The sequence below is a fragment of the Aspergillus pseudonomiae genome (genome assembly GCF_009193645.1).
Source record: "Aspergillus pseudonomiae strain CBS 119388 unplaced genomic scaffold BDV37scaffold_2, whole genome shotgun sequence".
NCBI lineage: Eukaryota > Fungi > Ascomycota > Eurotiomycetes > Eurotiales > Aspergillaceae > Aspergillus > Aspergillus pseudonomiae.
This window is the reverse complement of record NW_022475994.1, coordinates 50,996-63,463: the sequence shown is the minus strand read 5'-3', so window position 1 is coordinate 63,463 and position 12,468 is coordinate 50,996. Positions and strand designations below refer to the sequence as shown.

The window sequence follows — 12,468 nt, the reverse complement described above, 5'->3', positions numbered from 1 at the left end:
GTGGTTGGCGAGGCAATTGGTATCAGATAGTAGGAACATCTCCCCACCGAGCATTCGTTGAGTGCATCATCGCCATACTAAGTGAGAAATATGCAGGTTGCTTTGTCGTCGGGGCAAGAAAAAGCGGAGCCTATCGTAAGTCATTTCATATCGTCTCACGGGGTATGACGTCGGAGGGGTTGCTCATCAACCGTCAAATCTGTAGCACACGACCTTATTTAGAGACCGTACCAACCCTCTCAAGAGTGGCATAGAATAGCAGGTTCATTTTCAAAGAATTTTATCCTACTCTTATCACTCTACTCTACTTATCTCGAGATCCTTCTCATACGTGACAGCCATTGACACCTTGAACTTTCTATCCCGCGGAACCACCGAGTGACGTCATCATATACTACCTCATCTCCCACGACAGCTCATTGACCTCCCACTGCTTTCCAACTTTCACTCCTCCCTCTTTTTGCCTCCAAACCGAAAGCTGAAGCATCAATTACTTCCCCTTACTACAAACCAATCCTCCAAGTACACCAAGATGCCTCGTGCCAACGAACCTACCGCCAAGGTCTTCTACAAGGGAGCTTCCGAGGACTTCATCGTCTTCGTTGACGACATCCAGATTCTCAACAACTGGCGCAAGGACCGCTCAATCCCACTGGCCGATGTGGTAAACGGCTTTAAGATCTTTGTCACTCACAAGTAGGTCCCTCCCATCTACCTTCTCGCCCCTCTTCCCCAGAACAATTGCATACTAACATCCGTCTACTAGACACGGTGCTCAAGGCATCATGGACAACGCTAGCAAGGGTATTCTGGACACCGAGTTCGGCACATCGAACGAGGATGAGTGCATCAAGAAGATTCTAGAGAACGGTGAATACCAGTCCTCTGTGGTATGTTCTTCCCCCCGCGCCCCTCACTGAGATTCTCCATGGATGATACTAACTTTTAACTCTTAGACGAGGGAACGCCAGGATGATACCAATGTTGCTAACGGCCCCGTTGGCATTGGCCGGTAATTTCTTAATTTAGCGGAGCTAAGCATGTTTTTATGAGCCATGGATTGGGTTGTTATTGGGGTGTTTTTTTGAAATTTTATTGTATCTTAAGATGGGATGGATGGGATTATGTTTGCATAAATCATGGCATCAATGAAATAACCCTCCACTGAGTGGATCGTATTTGTGTTTGATTATCCTTGGGGTTTCCTCGTTGTAGCATCGTACATGAGACTAAAGCACGTAGGTGGTATTGTTCATGTAATTGCATAATACGTACTTAGATCCTTGTATATAGTTACATTGGACGGGTATTCTTGGCTTCTCGTCGACTCTTCACCCATTTCCCCAATTCGTTCCATACAGCCTGTTTCTCAGCCATGCTCATCCCGGCTGCCAGTCCACTAGTAGTGGTAGCAACAAACACCGGCGCCCCATTCCACCCCTCACCCCGACCCATGTTCTCCGACTCGTCTTGCCATCCGTAGCGGAATTCTTCCTTCCGGATCGCTCGACCCTTACGTACCCGCCATACAGCCTCCCAGATACTCTTTCCAACGAGACAAACGGCCTCTGGCCGTTGCTTGGCTACTTTCTCTTCTAGCACCGGCACGCCGGCGTCCATCTCCGCCTTGCTGAGCATGCTGGCGTCGCGGGTCGGACGCTCTACAATGTTGGTGTTTCCGATGTTATATAATTCCGGTAGCCGGTAGGTATCAGAGGGCGGGTGGCGAATCGTCGTGATCCCAGACCAATGCAGGAGCTTCCAATATAGGTTCGATGGGTGGGCGTAGACGTGCCCCGTGGCACCGGTCATGATACCCGGGTTGACGCCTACCAGGAGAAGGGAGAGGTTCGATGGGATGGTGTCGCGGAGGAGCGAGACGGGGGAAGACGCTGGTGTACTCTTACGAGAAGAGGGCTGACGGCGAGCGCGAGAACGACCCGGTGTACTTGGCTCCGTGGCGGGCGACGGGGCGGGCGATGATGATGATGATGCGGAGCGAGAACGGGTTATCCGTTTGGGGAGGTTGAGGACGGCGGCAGAGACGGCTTTCTTTCTTCGCTTGGAGTTTGAGTCATTGTCGTTGCTGGATGATTGGTCGTTGGACTCTGATTCAGACTTCCTTTTGGATAATGTATCTTGTCTTGAAGGGTTGGGGATATTCTTGGATGTGTGGAAGTATTGGTTTAGTCTGCCGTTGAAGCTGGTCTTCTTGTTAACGGGCACGTCTTCAGCGTCATCTGTGGCGAGGGCTGTTTCGATGTGGAAATCCTCGTTGATGAGGGTGGTGGAAGCTGGAGGCGACATTCCGCTTCCAGGGGATTGTGGGAGCTTTGGCTGGGATTAGTGGTATGTGGTATCAGTTCGCAGGCAACTTTGAAGGAAGTCAAATCTAGAAAATATTTGGAAGCCTTTATATCATTATTAGCTGTTAAATAGTTAGTGCGATATTCTATTTTCTTCCATTGAAGGTCGAGCGCAGGAGGAAAGGTAGGTACCTACAGGCTAGAGTATGGGAGAGCGATGATAGGCCAGTCATATTGTTGATGTTATAGTCACGTGTAGAACGTTCTCCATTAGGTTAGGGTGGCGAGGCATCCAGGCACCGAGGTTGTCGCCTTCCATTCAGACGATTAGTTTCCAAGTTGGCAGCGAGACCTACGTGGTCAACCCATTTGCCTAAAGATTTTTCTCTGAATTTATTCGATGTCTAAAGATAGCACTAGTATATATAGGTAGTATATATGTATGTACATGAGCCAAGATACTATACCCACTGAAGTCGCCAATCCGGCTATTAGCCTATTATCCGTCGCTTTAGTATGTACTCTGCCCAATTAATTGGAGGTTGCTTTGGGTCTAAAGTTCGCGCTCCATGGACTTGGCTTTGATCATTTGGTTTGATGAGCGTGTTCATAATGCCTCCATTTTTTCTTTTCTGTTCAAGGTCTTCCTCTGTGCCTCACTATCGGTGGTATCAATTATGGTCGAAAGAGAGGGTCGGACTGAAACCAGGTAAGGCCATTGCTGGCTACTCATATCTTATCTTGAAGAACCGGGGGTAAACGCCGGTGGCCGCCCAAATAGTCATTAATTATGTCGTTCACGTCATTAGGTCGTAATTCAAGCGCATCGTTATACTTTGAGGGAATTTCGTTTAGGCAAGGTCCAGGGTACCGCGCAGACAACCTATATCTTTGTTAGACGTGCTATCTCTGTGATTCAAGCTTCTTGCAAATGTACGAACCTCGCCTTCGGAATAAGCCCAGAAGTATACACCTATTCCGACAAGGTAATATATGGCGGGATCAGTTCCCTGGTATAGGAGCATGGAAAGTAGAGCGCTAAGAGGATATAGGATAAGACGGAATTCGATACTGCGATGCGGTAACGTCCCGGCAAAGTATTTCAGAGGCCATTCCCATGCGAGACCAAGCAGTCCTAAAAGCAGGTTGAGAATTTGTAACACCGGGATCGGTTTTACTGCGCCATTGAGGTTCTTCGTCATGAAATCCCAGAACACTTTCGGCCAGATGAAGCCTTCGATGGCACTGCCTACTTGATCTGTGGATCGGTGAAACGCATTAGCTTGCGTCGATACGAAAAGGAAGAGCCAACATACATGCTGCGGCCGTGAGGATTATCAAGCGGGCCCAGTGGTTTTTGATAAGCCTTCCCATGGCAATCCGAATCTTCCTCGGCAGCCACGTAGAGTGAGAACTGCGACGCTTTCGTCCAGCGAAAGGAGTTTAACTTGAGAGTCGATAGAATTGCTGACGTCTCACAAGCAAGGAATTATGGTCGGCGTGGCCAGCTATCCTCGTCATCGATTATATCAATTGAAGTCGCGTGCAGTGGGAGACCCAGTGAGAACATGGCAAGTGAAGTCGTATAAAGTTGATTGTTGCTCTGCGAACAGGTCGGATCTGAATGTGATAGTCGTAGATAAAGTTCAGATCAAATGATAAATCACATCACAAAACATCAATGCGCGCAGGATCGAGCGTGACCCTTCGTGGAGTCCAGAGAGTCATGTCCATGGAAGCGGTATGAATGGTAAATGGAGGGGGACTGAGAAGGAATACATAGCTTCCCGGCGCCTAAAGAGGGTCACCACATGATCTCGATTGCCCCCTCAACAGATCCGTATGCGCGCATGAAATCCCATCGTACAGCGATGTGATACGCGGATTCGTTTCAAGAACCGCTCAAGACCAAGAGCCAATTGAAAGTATTATGCCGCTTCAGAGGACATACTTGGTACTCTCCTCTTGGGTTCTTCACGGGGATAGAGCTCTCGACGCTCTTGATTGGAGTTGAGAAAGTAGAGACGTTGTGACAGCCAAGTTCAATCCCAGCACTTTCACTATTCAAAACCCTGGTTGGGCGCTACGTCTATGCGGAAAGCAATGGTCTCTAGCAAATCAGAAGGGGGAACTGGCGAGATGGAAGGTGTTCAGCACCTTAGCGCCGCGACGGTGCGTGACAGTGGAGCGCAACCTGCAGGAGATTTACGGGAACAGAATTTAGTCGCCGATACTTGTGCCACTCCCGCATTCTGATTGACCGCACAAGCCCCATGCTAACAATTAGGGCCTGGTCATTGCTCTTTGACCAGGAAGATTTTTGTGAAGACCCACGAAGCGGGGAACAGTATCCTGGTTGCTGCTGGTATTTCCATGCCCGATGGCTGTTCTGCCTCGGCGGTAACTGATGCTACACAGCCATATCTGCACAGGCACTCATGCCCATTCAATGTGGTCTCATAATCCAAATACAACACACAGGAGGATTAAGGGGAAAAGAAGACCAAGTTCGAAGGATTTCAAGGCGATTAATCGAGGCGCAGATAATCATTGGTCTCACCGTCTTTTCTGTATCACCGCCAGCCACTGCGCTAGATCACCAACTAGTTTTGAATTATGAATGTTTTACTACCGAGTTGGCCACACTAGCTATGGGGTAGATGTGACGAGCTGTCCATCATGCAGAGCCGAGCAGTCCAGGATCCTCGTCCGCATCATCTCGGACTCGGATATCTTGGGCTCTCCTGACGCCAAGGCCCAACCGTCAGTGGAAATCAGAATATGCACGGAGATGGTTGCCACTTTGGACTAGTTCTTTTAATACTGCGATGCTGAGAAGCGACTGAAAGAGCTATATTTGGTAGCGACCCTAAGTTGATCAACTCATGCGATGGACGGGGTTGCTACTAGGCCGTGCGACGGGAAGCGCGCTTGCAGAGCGCCTCTCATAGGGCAACCTCAAAATGAGTGGCAGGTTCTCCACCCTCAAAGAAGCAAATCACCTGGTGGCATGAGTATAAGAAAAATCGTAAGTTAGCTACAGTGATGCCAAGGACGCACTACTCCCCAATCATTCTCGACTTATGCTCGAGCCACATGGTTATCACTAGGATATGAGAAGATCAGAAGAATTTTGACGGAAAAGATAGCGATGGCCCCTCCTGATTACTATTTTTGAACATCAAGCTAGTGGGAGAAGAATAACATGATGGTGGCATAACTTGCTAATCAAGGTTCAGAACTAATTGTGATAGATATCTGGCCGTTCATCCTCTGGCCAAGAATACGAGAAGCAAGGCTGAACTCAATGAGAATCGCACGGGGCCCAATAGACACTTCTGACTCAAGACTGTGGCACATCACCGAGTTATACGATAGGATAGATTGAAGGTATCCTAGAGCGTGTTTCTGGGGGTATTTGAGGTGTGCTTTGAGGTAGGTACATACATAGGTAGGAGTGGTGCACAGAGCGTTGAAGTCACTGGATGTTCAATGCCCTAAGAGTCGTCGTAGTGGTAGCTACTAGTGACTGGATGGAGTAAATATAGCAAAAGGTGCATATTTAGTCTCTTCCCCCTCGACCGGTGGCTTTCCCCCTCCCTCTTCCCTGCAACCAAAACCACACCCCCGGAACCAAGGCAACAAAAGAAGAGTTCAATAAAAAAAAAAAGAAAAAAAAAAATAATCGATCGAATCTCCATCACTGGACCCCACATTAGTTCTCTCAACGTTCAAACCACTTTTGTCTATGGCCTGGTAACTGTCAAGCTAACAATGGTTGAATTGACTTGCGCCGTACCCTGGCACCAACCTATTGTTGTTTAGCATCATAATAATCGTGTGTGGCTTCGCTTTCAGTTGCTTTAATCGGCCACTGAACACTTACTGTCGCTGAAGCCCATTTCCTCGCTATATCACCTAAGGCCAGCACATGATATCGCGAAGGATCAAGGCAAAAGGGAAAAACTACCGATTCATATACGTCCTGGGAACGCTGGTTTATCGCTTTCCTACGCTATCATTGCTGGGGGGCTCGGCCACTATCCGGTTGTTTAACTTACGTTTCTCTCGACAAAAATACCTAAGCCAGTATACAGAAGATCAAGATTGCATGGATTGCAGACAGGGAACATCTGAGCCATTCGTATGCAAACATTGCTCCTCTGGTTTGAGGCACAGGCATATTTTACTTCCGAAAGGCACACAAGACGTTGGCGCTACAAAACGATTCTCATCTCGTACCGCCAGTCATTGCTGGTCGATGACACAGCTACCCTTTCCTTGTTCTTTTTAGACTTGCCCGCGGGAATTGACTACGTTGCTTTTCATTCCGCGTGGGGCCAGCATGTCATACACATGGGGTTCTCTGTTTACTGGTTCTAAAATCCTGTTCTATATACTCTTCTGGGGTTCTCATATTGCGGTGTTTGCACTTGGGTGGTAAGTATGCCGGTCTATATGATCTTGCGACTAGCTCGCTGAGAATTCATAGGTATTTCCAAGCCAACAATTCAAAATTGGATGCCCTCAATGCCCTCGAATATTCCGTCTGGATCTCCAGAGGTGCAGGCTTAGTACTGACATTCGATGGAACCCTGATTCTGTTGCCCATGTGCAGGAACATTGTCAAAACTCTCAGGCCTAGGATCCGATGGCTACCGCTCGATGAATCAATATGGTTCCACCGCCAAGTCAGCTATGCTCTGCTTATCTTTACCATTCTCCATGTGGCCGCCCATTATGTCAAGTAAGTAAGGGCCTCAAAGAATCATCCATCGCTCTAACACGCAATAGCTTTTATAATGTCGAGAAGAACAACATTCGGCCCGTTACAGCCGTTCAAATACATTTCACTGAAGCAGGGGGGATTACAGGTCACGTAATGCTCTTTTGCATGATGCTAATATATACTACGGCTCATCACCGGATCCGCCAGCAGTCGTTTGAGACCTTCTGGTATACTCACCACTTATTCGTGCCCTTTATGTTAGCCCTCTACACTCACGCTACGGGTTGTTTTGTTCGCGACTCTACAGAACCATACTCACCCTTCGCGGGTGAAGATTTCTGGAAACATTGTATCGGATACGAAGGATGGAGATGGGAGCTAGTAGCAGGTGGTCTTTACCTCCTCGAAAGGCTCTATCGTGAGATTCGATCTCGGCGTGAAACAGTAATAACAAAGGTGATCCGTCATCCATACGGTATGTTGACAATACTTCCATGGTCTTTTGCCCAACATCTCGATGACCTAACAATCAAAATAGATGCCATGGAGATCCAATTCCGTAAGGAGAGCATGAGGTACAAAGCCGGCCAATGGCTCTTCATCCAAGTCCCTGAGGTGTCGAGCAACCAATGGCACCCCTTTACCATCACCTCCTGCCCGTTTGACCCGTACATCAGTATCCACGTCCGCCAAGTGGGAGACTTCACACGAGCCCTCGGTGACGCCCTTGGATGCGGACCGGCCCAAGCCAGAGACCTCGAAGGCCTCGACCCGCTCGGAATGTATGAGGTTGCGCTTGAAAACGGACAGAAAATGCCTCAACTCCGCGTCGACGGACCCTACGGAGCCCCAGCCGAGGACGTTTTCGAAAACGAAATCGCTGTTCTCATTGGAACTGGAATCGGCGTCACACCATGGGCATCCATCCTAAAGAACATCTGGCACATGCGCGCTGGACCTAACCCGCCCCGTCGTCTTCGCCGCGTCGAGTTCATCTGGGTCTGCAAGGATACCTCTTCTTTCGAATGGTTCCAGGCTCTCTTATCCTCACTCGAGTCCCAGTCTGCCTACGAGGCAGCAAACGAAGGGCGAGTGGAATTCTTGCGCATCCACACCTACCTTACACAACGTCTAGACGACGACACTACCGCTAACATCTACCTCAATTCCGTCGGCCAGGAGGTCGACCCCCTCACGGAGCTGAAGAGTCGGACCAACTTCGGCCGTCCAAACTTCCAGCGTCTCTTCACTGCTATGCGCGATGGTCTCCAAGACGGGACATACATGCCTGGCTTATATGCCGAATTTGCAACGCAGATCGGAGTATATTTCTGCGGACCCAATGCCGCTGCTCGGCAGATCAGGGAAGCTGCCATCACATCGGCAACTAAGGATATTAAGTTCAAGTTCTGGAAAGAACACTTCTAATAAGGGGTTTGTTTTGGAGAGGAGAGCCGGGTCTAGTGGCTCCGGTGAATTTTTTTGATGAGTTACGAGTTTTCTTTATCGACATCTTTCTTTCCCCTTTTCGACAATGCGAGTTGCGTGTCATTGAACTAGTGTATGTACCTGATGAGATACAATGCCCTGTACAGTATACCAGTATATAGTTATAAATGGTTCACTCTTCAATTTGCTAGGGTGGATAGTTATGGTATCTTTTCCTGTATTTCATAGGCCGAAGACTGATATGATACACGTTGATTGAATAACAGGTTGTCATAGTTGCATCTGCTCATCCTCGCTATCGGCATCTTCCGGCATGGCAATTGGTAGCCCCAGCGCAGCTGTCTTCTGCTGCATCTCCGCCAACAGCTCGTCCAACTCATCTTCGATATCGACATGAACCCGCAATTCCTTCTCTATCAGGACATTATACACACTTCGTAGCTCAAAGAAGTTCATGCCATCGCCCTTCCGTGATGCGCTTGGATGCAGCTCCCGGACGATATCTGCCCTGAGATGGCTGAAGGCAAGCATGATGAGCTCTTTGGACCATGGACAGGCGCGCATGCCACGGTAGAAGACATCTTTGGCACGATTGATGTCGTGCTGAGATATCTCGAAGAGAATGTAGAGTTTCCAGAGTGTGAGGTTGGAGCGGGCGGTGGAAAGTGTGTTATGGTGGGTTGAGGTCATCGGGTCTTTGTCGCCAATAGCCTTTTCGAAAGCCGCACGGACAGAGTGTGGGGTAGAACCGGCATACACAGGACGATTTAGTTCGGTGAAGATGGAGAATAAGTGGGATGTGATTGGTACTTGGGTTGTGAAGATTTGGTCGGCACGGTTGTGGGCTTTCGTCGTTATGTCCATGATGGTATCCCTGACGCGCTCTTCGATACGGAACCGAGATTCATTCCAAGCAAAGAGGGACAGAAATATCGTGTTATGGGGGAATAAGGATATGCTATCTGCCAGCAGAGCACGAATCTGGGAGGGCTTGTATATGCTGCTTGTGCGGGCGTGATAGTAGAGCAGTCTTGCACGCGCTTGGTGCAGGAGTTCAATAGAAATGGATCTGAACGATTCGAACTTTGCTGGCAATGTTGCAAGTCTGTTGAAGCCATTGCTGTATGGCTGAAGGGCTTTATTTAGATCCCGAGAGTTAGAAAGGTAGGTTAGTATTGCTAGACAGTCCGTGCAGGCCACAAAAGTGTTGGCTTTTCCGGCTGCAAGCGAGGCCTCTTGGTTATCTGATAGTAACTGCTTTGAGTTAGCCTAGTGGTAAGGAGTGAAAAGCTTGTCTACTTACACTCTGAGTCTTCAGCAGGCTTGTTGGGTTGAATATGTATTGTTTAGGATCCACCGGAGCCTTCAGGCTAGGACTGCTCTGAGGCATAGAACTGAAGAGATAAGATACATAATCTAAGCTGCCAGCCTCCAGCATCTCCCATATACAAGTATGCCAAAGGAAAACAGCATCGACCTTTTCCTCCTCAGTAAACGTCTTACTGTTTTGGCTCATAGATAGAGTGGTCTCCCACACACGGTTGGCGGCCTCCAGGTTGCCTGACCGACGTTCAATAAGAGCATACACATTGTAGAGCCACAGGCTGGACGGCCGCTTTTTGAGTAAGGATTTTGCATACTTTGCTGCCTTGCTGCGGTCACCTGCAAACTCCACCGCAATCGCATACGCAGCCAAATGGTCATTTTGTGGCATCAGCTCTACCAAAGATCTCAATACCTTGGAAACCCAACCGGGGTCGACATCGGACCGAGAGTTCAGTACGCTTGTAGCCCAAGGACCAATGGAGGAGAACCATGCTTCGTGGTCCGCGAAAAGAGTATCGAATGAATGAACAAAGTTCTGGAAGTAGCCCGGCGCCGAAGCGGTATTTCTAGTATCGGTGTCGTATTTAGGAACCCAGCGATCAAGCGTGGAATCAGAGCTGCTCATGAATTCATTTCGCAAGAAGCTGTCACCCATCCAGTGATTGGTTGTCTTCGAGTTGCTGGAGAATGCAATAGGAGGAAGATGACAGAAATATAGAAAGCTGTCAACCAGCACGTCTGTTGATGCTAAGCCCCATACAAGCGATAGGACCTCCAGCAGATCGGCCGAGAGAACTACACGATAGGGATCATCGTTCTCTTCATCTAAGCTGCGAGCTGGAAGGCGAGCGTTGTTAATTCGTTCCCGTTCGCATGACATCCAAGACGCGAATACAGACTTCGAGTTCACTCGATTTTGTGATGTGAAGGATCTGGGCTCCAAAAGAGTATTAAGGCCGCTCTGCCAGCCCTTTGCACCAACTTCACCAATACGCACAACTTCAGAATCCCAGAAATCCATGAACGCCGACAGCACCTCTTCTCGAGCTGTGACAGAATCCGTTGTCCCCGATTGAAAGAACGTCAGCTCTAGAATTGCTTGCCATAGACCTACTGCATGTTCGGTGAATCCAGCTTCCCGAATGAAAAGCGTCAAGCGAAGGAAGAGGTAGACTTGAACATGGGCTTTCTCCGGGTTGTCGGATGCAGATCTGTTCAATCTCATACAGTCAATGAACGTAGCATAGCATCGTTCGTAAGTAAATTCAAGAAATTCAGTCTGTCGGAAATCAAGATATTTGACCCAGAGGCTAATGAAATGAGGATTTGATTTCAGTACAGCCTGCCACCGTGCTGAAAGCTTTTTCGTGTCCCAAAGTTTGGCGCCTTCTTCTAGAAGACCGAGGAGAAGAAGATCACGAGAAGCATGTCCTCCAACCTTCTTCAAGGCTTTCTCATAGAGGGATATCTTGATATCGGCCAAGCTCTTCTTTTCAGCATACGTGAGGGTTTTCGTTTCTCCTTCGGAGCCTTTCAGAAGAGATTCCTGATGCTCGACAAGGTCAATCCATGCACGCACATCGGTGGGATTGCGCTCAACATTCCTGGACAGCTCGACATTGCGCTGTTTAACTTCTTTATCAGGGTCGACTCGCGCCGTCTCGTCACCACTCAAATCGGTGTCTGATACTTCTTCCATGTCACTGGGAAGGTTATCCTCTTGCTTCGCCTTTCCATGAATTGAACGATAGCCATATCTCTCGTCGTCCGAACCCTCATGTCCTGAGACATCGCTGCGTTTGTGATGCACGGAGGCCGTAAGTGGAAGATAATCTTTCGAGGCGTCTGCAGCTGCATCTAACGTAGGTGCTGGTCGTATCCGAAGTAGTTTCGTTCTCTGTGTGTTCCCCCCAGATATTATACTCTTCGACCTTGTCCTTGAGCTATCGGAGCGCCAGGCGTCTGCCTTGATGATCAACGCGTCTCCTTCGGCGGTATCGCGATCGATCTTATTGGTTGGAGGAAGACCTAGCACGCTACCTCGACCTATCCGGTAGTAGAGCGGAACATTGTAACGATGAATAGTACCGTATATGATATTGTATCTATCACCTTTACGATCCACAACATATAGATCTGACGCCTCCGCCTCTAACTTCACGGTGTCTTGCAGCACCAATCGGTGCTCAGGAATAAGCTCCCGTTCGGAATGAGACGCCTCCTTATGGTCATGACGGATGTTTTTACGCTCTCTTCGACGATCTCTAGAGCGGGAACGGTCTCGGTGATGCCTGTGTCTCGAACGGTGTCGTTTTGAGTGGTGTCTGTGCCTGTCTTCTTTGTCGGAGCTGTCGCGACTGCGGCGCTCGGGAGGCCGATCAGCTTCGGGTGGAGGCGCTGGTCGAGGCTTGAAGCTGGCGAACCGAGGGATGGACTTCTTCTCCGGCTAGAAAAAATATATGGCAATTAGTTTCGATAGTAGATCAATATTCCAAGAAAAAGGACCAACCTGAGAGCTAGAGGAATCCATGCTCCTGAGCGTGAGGCATCGTGAGCCTTGAAGATCAGTTGTTTGGTGGTTGTCACTGGAAAAACTCCGCCTCCGCTTCCCGTAATTTTTTCTGGTTGGAGAGGCGGCAGTAAAAAAAAAGCTACTCC

The 12,468-nt window shown here is 48.8% G+C and overlaps 5 protein-coding genes across 5 annotated transcripts; 2 read left to right on the top strand and 3 right to left on the bottom strand.

The window, feature by feature from the left end:
• Nucleotides 1-263: 263 nt before the first annotated feature.
• Nucleotides 264-1,155, top strand: BDV37DRAFT_76434 (SBDS family protein). Its single transcript, XM_032091184.1, has 3 exons — nucleotides 264-696; nucleotides 767-890; nucleotides 957-1,155. Exons 1-3 carry the CDS (start codon nucleotides 533-535, stop codon nucleotides 1,014-1,016), a joined length of 348 nt encoding a protein of 115 aa, XP_031946749.1. The 5' UTR covers nucleotides 264-532; the 3' UTR covers nucleotides 1,017-1,155.
• A 30-nt stretch (nucleotides 1,156-1,185) lies between these two features.
• Nucleotides 1,186-2,617, bottom strand: BDV37DRAFT_235788 (mismatch-specific DNA-glycosylase). Its single transcript, XM_032080553.1, has one exon. It carries the CDS (start codon nucleotides 2,305-2,307, stop codon nucleotides 1,294-1,296), a length of 1,014 nt encoding a protein of 337 aa, XP_031946748.1. The 5' UTR covers nucleotides 2,308-2,617; the 3' UTR covers nucleotides 1,186-1,293.
• Nucleotides 2,618-2,685: 68 nt separating this feature from the next.
• On the bottom strand, nucleotides 2,686-4,380 carry BDV37DRAFT_235786 (uncharacterized protein). The gene is made up of 3 exons (XM_032080552.1): nucleotides 3,623-4,380; nucleotides 3,248-3,564; nucleotides 2,686-3,189 (listed from the first exon to the last, which is right to left on the bottom strand). The coding sequence occupies exons 1-3, from the start codon at nucleotides 3,678-3,680 to the stop codon at nucleotides 3,136-3,138; spliced, it is 429 nt and encodes a 142-aa protein (XP_031946747.1). The 5' UTR covers nucleotides 3,681-4,380; the 3' UTR covers nucleotides 2,686-3,135.
• Nucleotides 4,381-6,337: 1,957 nt separating this feature from the next.
• Nucleotides 6,338-8,609, top strand: BDV37DRAFT_76382 (putative NADPH oxidase (NoxA)). The gene is made up of 4 exons (XM_032091182.1): nucleotides 6,338-6,746; nucleotides 6,799-7,053; nucleotides 7,101-7,510; nucleotides 7,574-8,609. The coding sequence occupies exons 1-4, from the start codon at nucleotides 6,652-6,654 to the stop codon at nucleotides 8,461-8,463; spliced, it is 1,650 nt and encodes a 549-aa protein (XP_031946746.1). The 5' UTR covers nucleotides 6,338-6,651; the 3' UTR covers nucleotides 8,464-8,609.
• A 145-nt stretch (nucleotides 8,610-8,754) lies between these two features.
• On the bottom strand, nucleotides 8,755-12,340 carry BDV37DRAFT_277778 (uncharacterized protein; the record flags this gene model as incomplete). Its single annotated transcript, XM_032085862.1, has 3 exons — nucleotides 8,755-9,738; nucleotides 9,788-12,256; nucleotides 12,320-12,340. The coding sequence occupies 3 exons, from the start codon at nucleotides 12,338-12,340 to the stop codon at nucleotides 8,755-8,757; spliced, it is 3,474 nt and encodes a 1,157-aa protein (XP_031946745.1).
• Nucleotides 12,341-12,468: the final 128 nt, after the last annotated feature.

What these genes read in the sequence shown, in the direction of transcription:
- BDV37DRAFT_235788 (XM_032080553.1), bottom strand. Translation starts at nt 2,307, where the DNA reads ATGTCGCCTCCAGCTTCCACCACCCTCATCAACGAGGATTTCCACATC.
- BDV37DRAFT_76382 (XM_032091182.1), top strand. Translation starts at nt 6,652, where the DNA reads ATGTCATACACATGGGGTTCTCTGTTTACTGGTTCTAAAATCCTGTTC. An exon ending in GTGGCCGCCCATTATGTCAA is followed by an intron (nt 7,054 to 7,100) that starts GTAAGTAAGGGC and finishes AACACGCAATAG; the next exon opens with CTTTTATAATGTCGAGAAGA. An exon ending in GGTGATCCGTCATCCATACG is followed by an intron (nt 7,511 to 7,573) that starts GTATGTTGACAA and finishes CAATCAAAATAG; the next exon opens with ATGCCATGGAGATCCAATTC.
- BDV37DRAFT_235786 (XM_032080552.1), bottom strand. Translation starts at nt 3,680, where the DNA reads ATGGGAAGGCTTATCAAAAACCACTGGGCCCGCTTGATAATCCTCACG. An exon ending in AATCCTCACGGCCGCAGCAT is followed by an intron (nt 3,565 to 3,622) that starts GTATGTTGGCTC and finishes ACCGATCCACAG; the next exon opens with ATCAAGTAGGCAGTGCCATC. An exon ending in GGGCTTATTCCGAAGGCGAG is followed by an intron (nt 3,190 to 3,247) that starts GTTCGTACATTT and finishes ACAAAGATATAG; the next exon opens with GTTGTCTGCGCGGTACCCTG.
- BDV37DRAFT_76434 (XM_032091184.1), top strand. Translation starts at nt 533, where the DNA reads ATGCCTCGTGCCAACGAACCTACCGCCAAGGTCTTCTACAAGGGAGCT. An exon ending in AAGATCTTTGTCACTCACAA is followed by an intron (nt 697 to 766) that starts GTAGGTCCCTCC and finishes TCCGTCTACTAG; the next exon opens with ACACGGTGCTCAAGGCATCA. An exon ending in GTGAATACCAGTCCTCTGTG is followed by an intron (nt 891 to 956) that starts GTATGTTCTTCC and finishes TTTAACTCTTAG; the next exon opens with ACGAGGGAACGCCAGGATGA.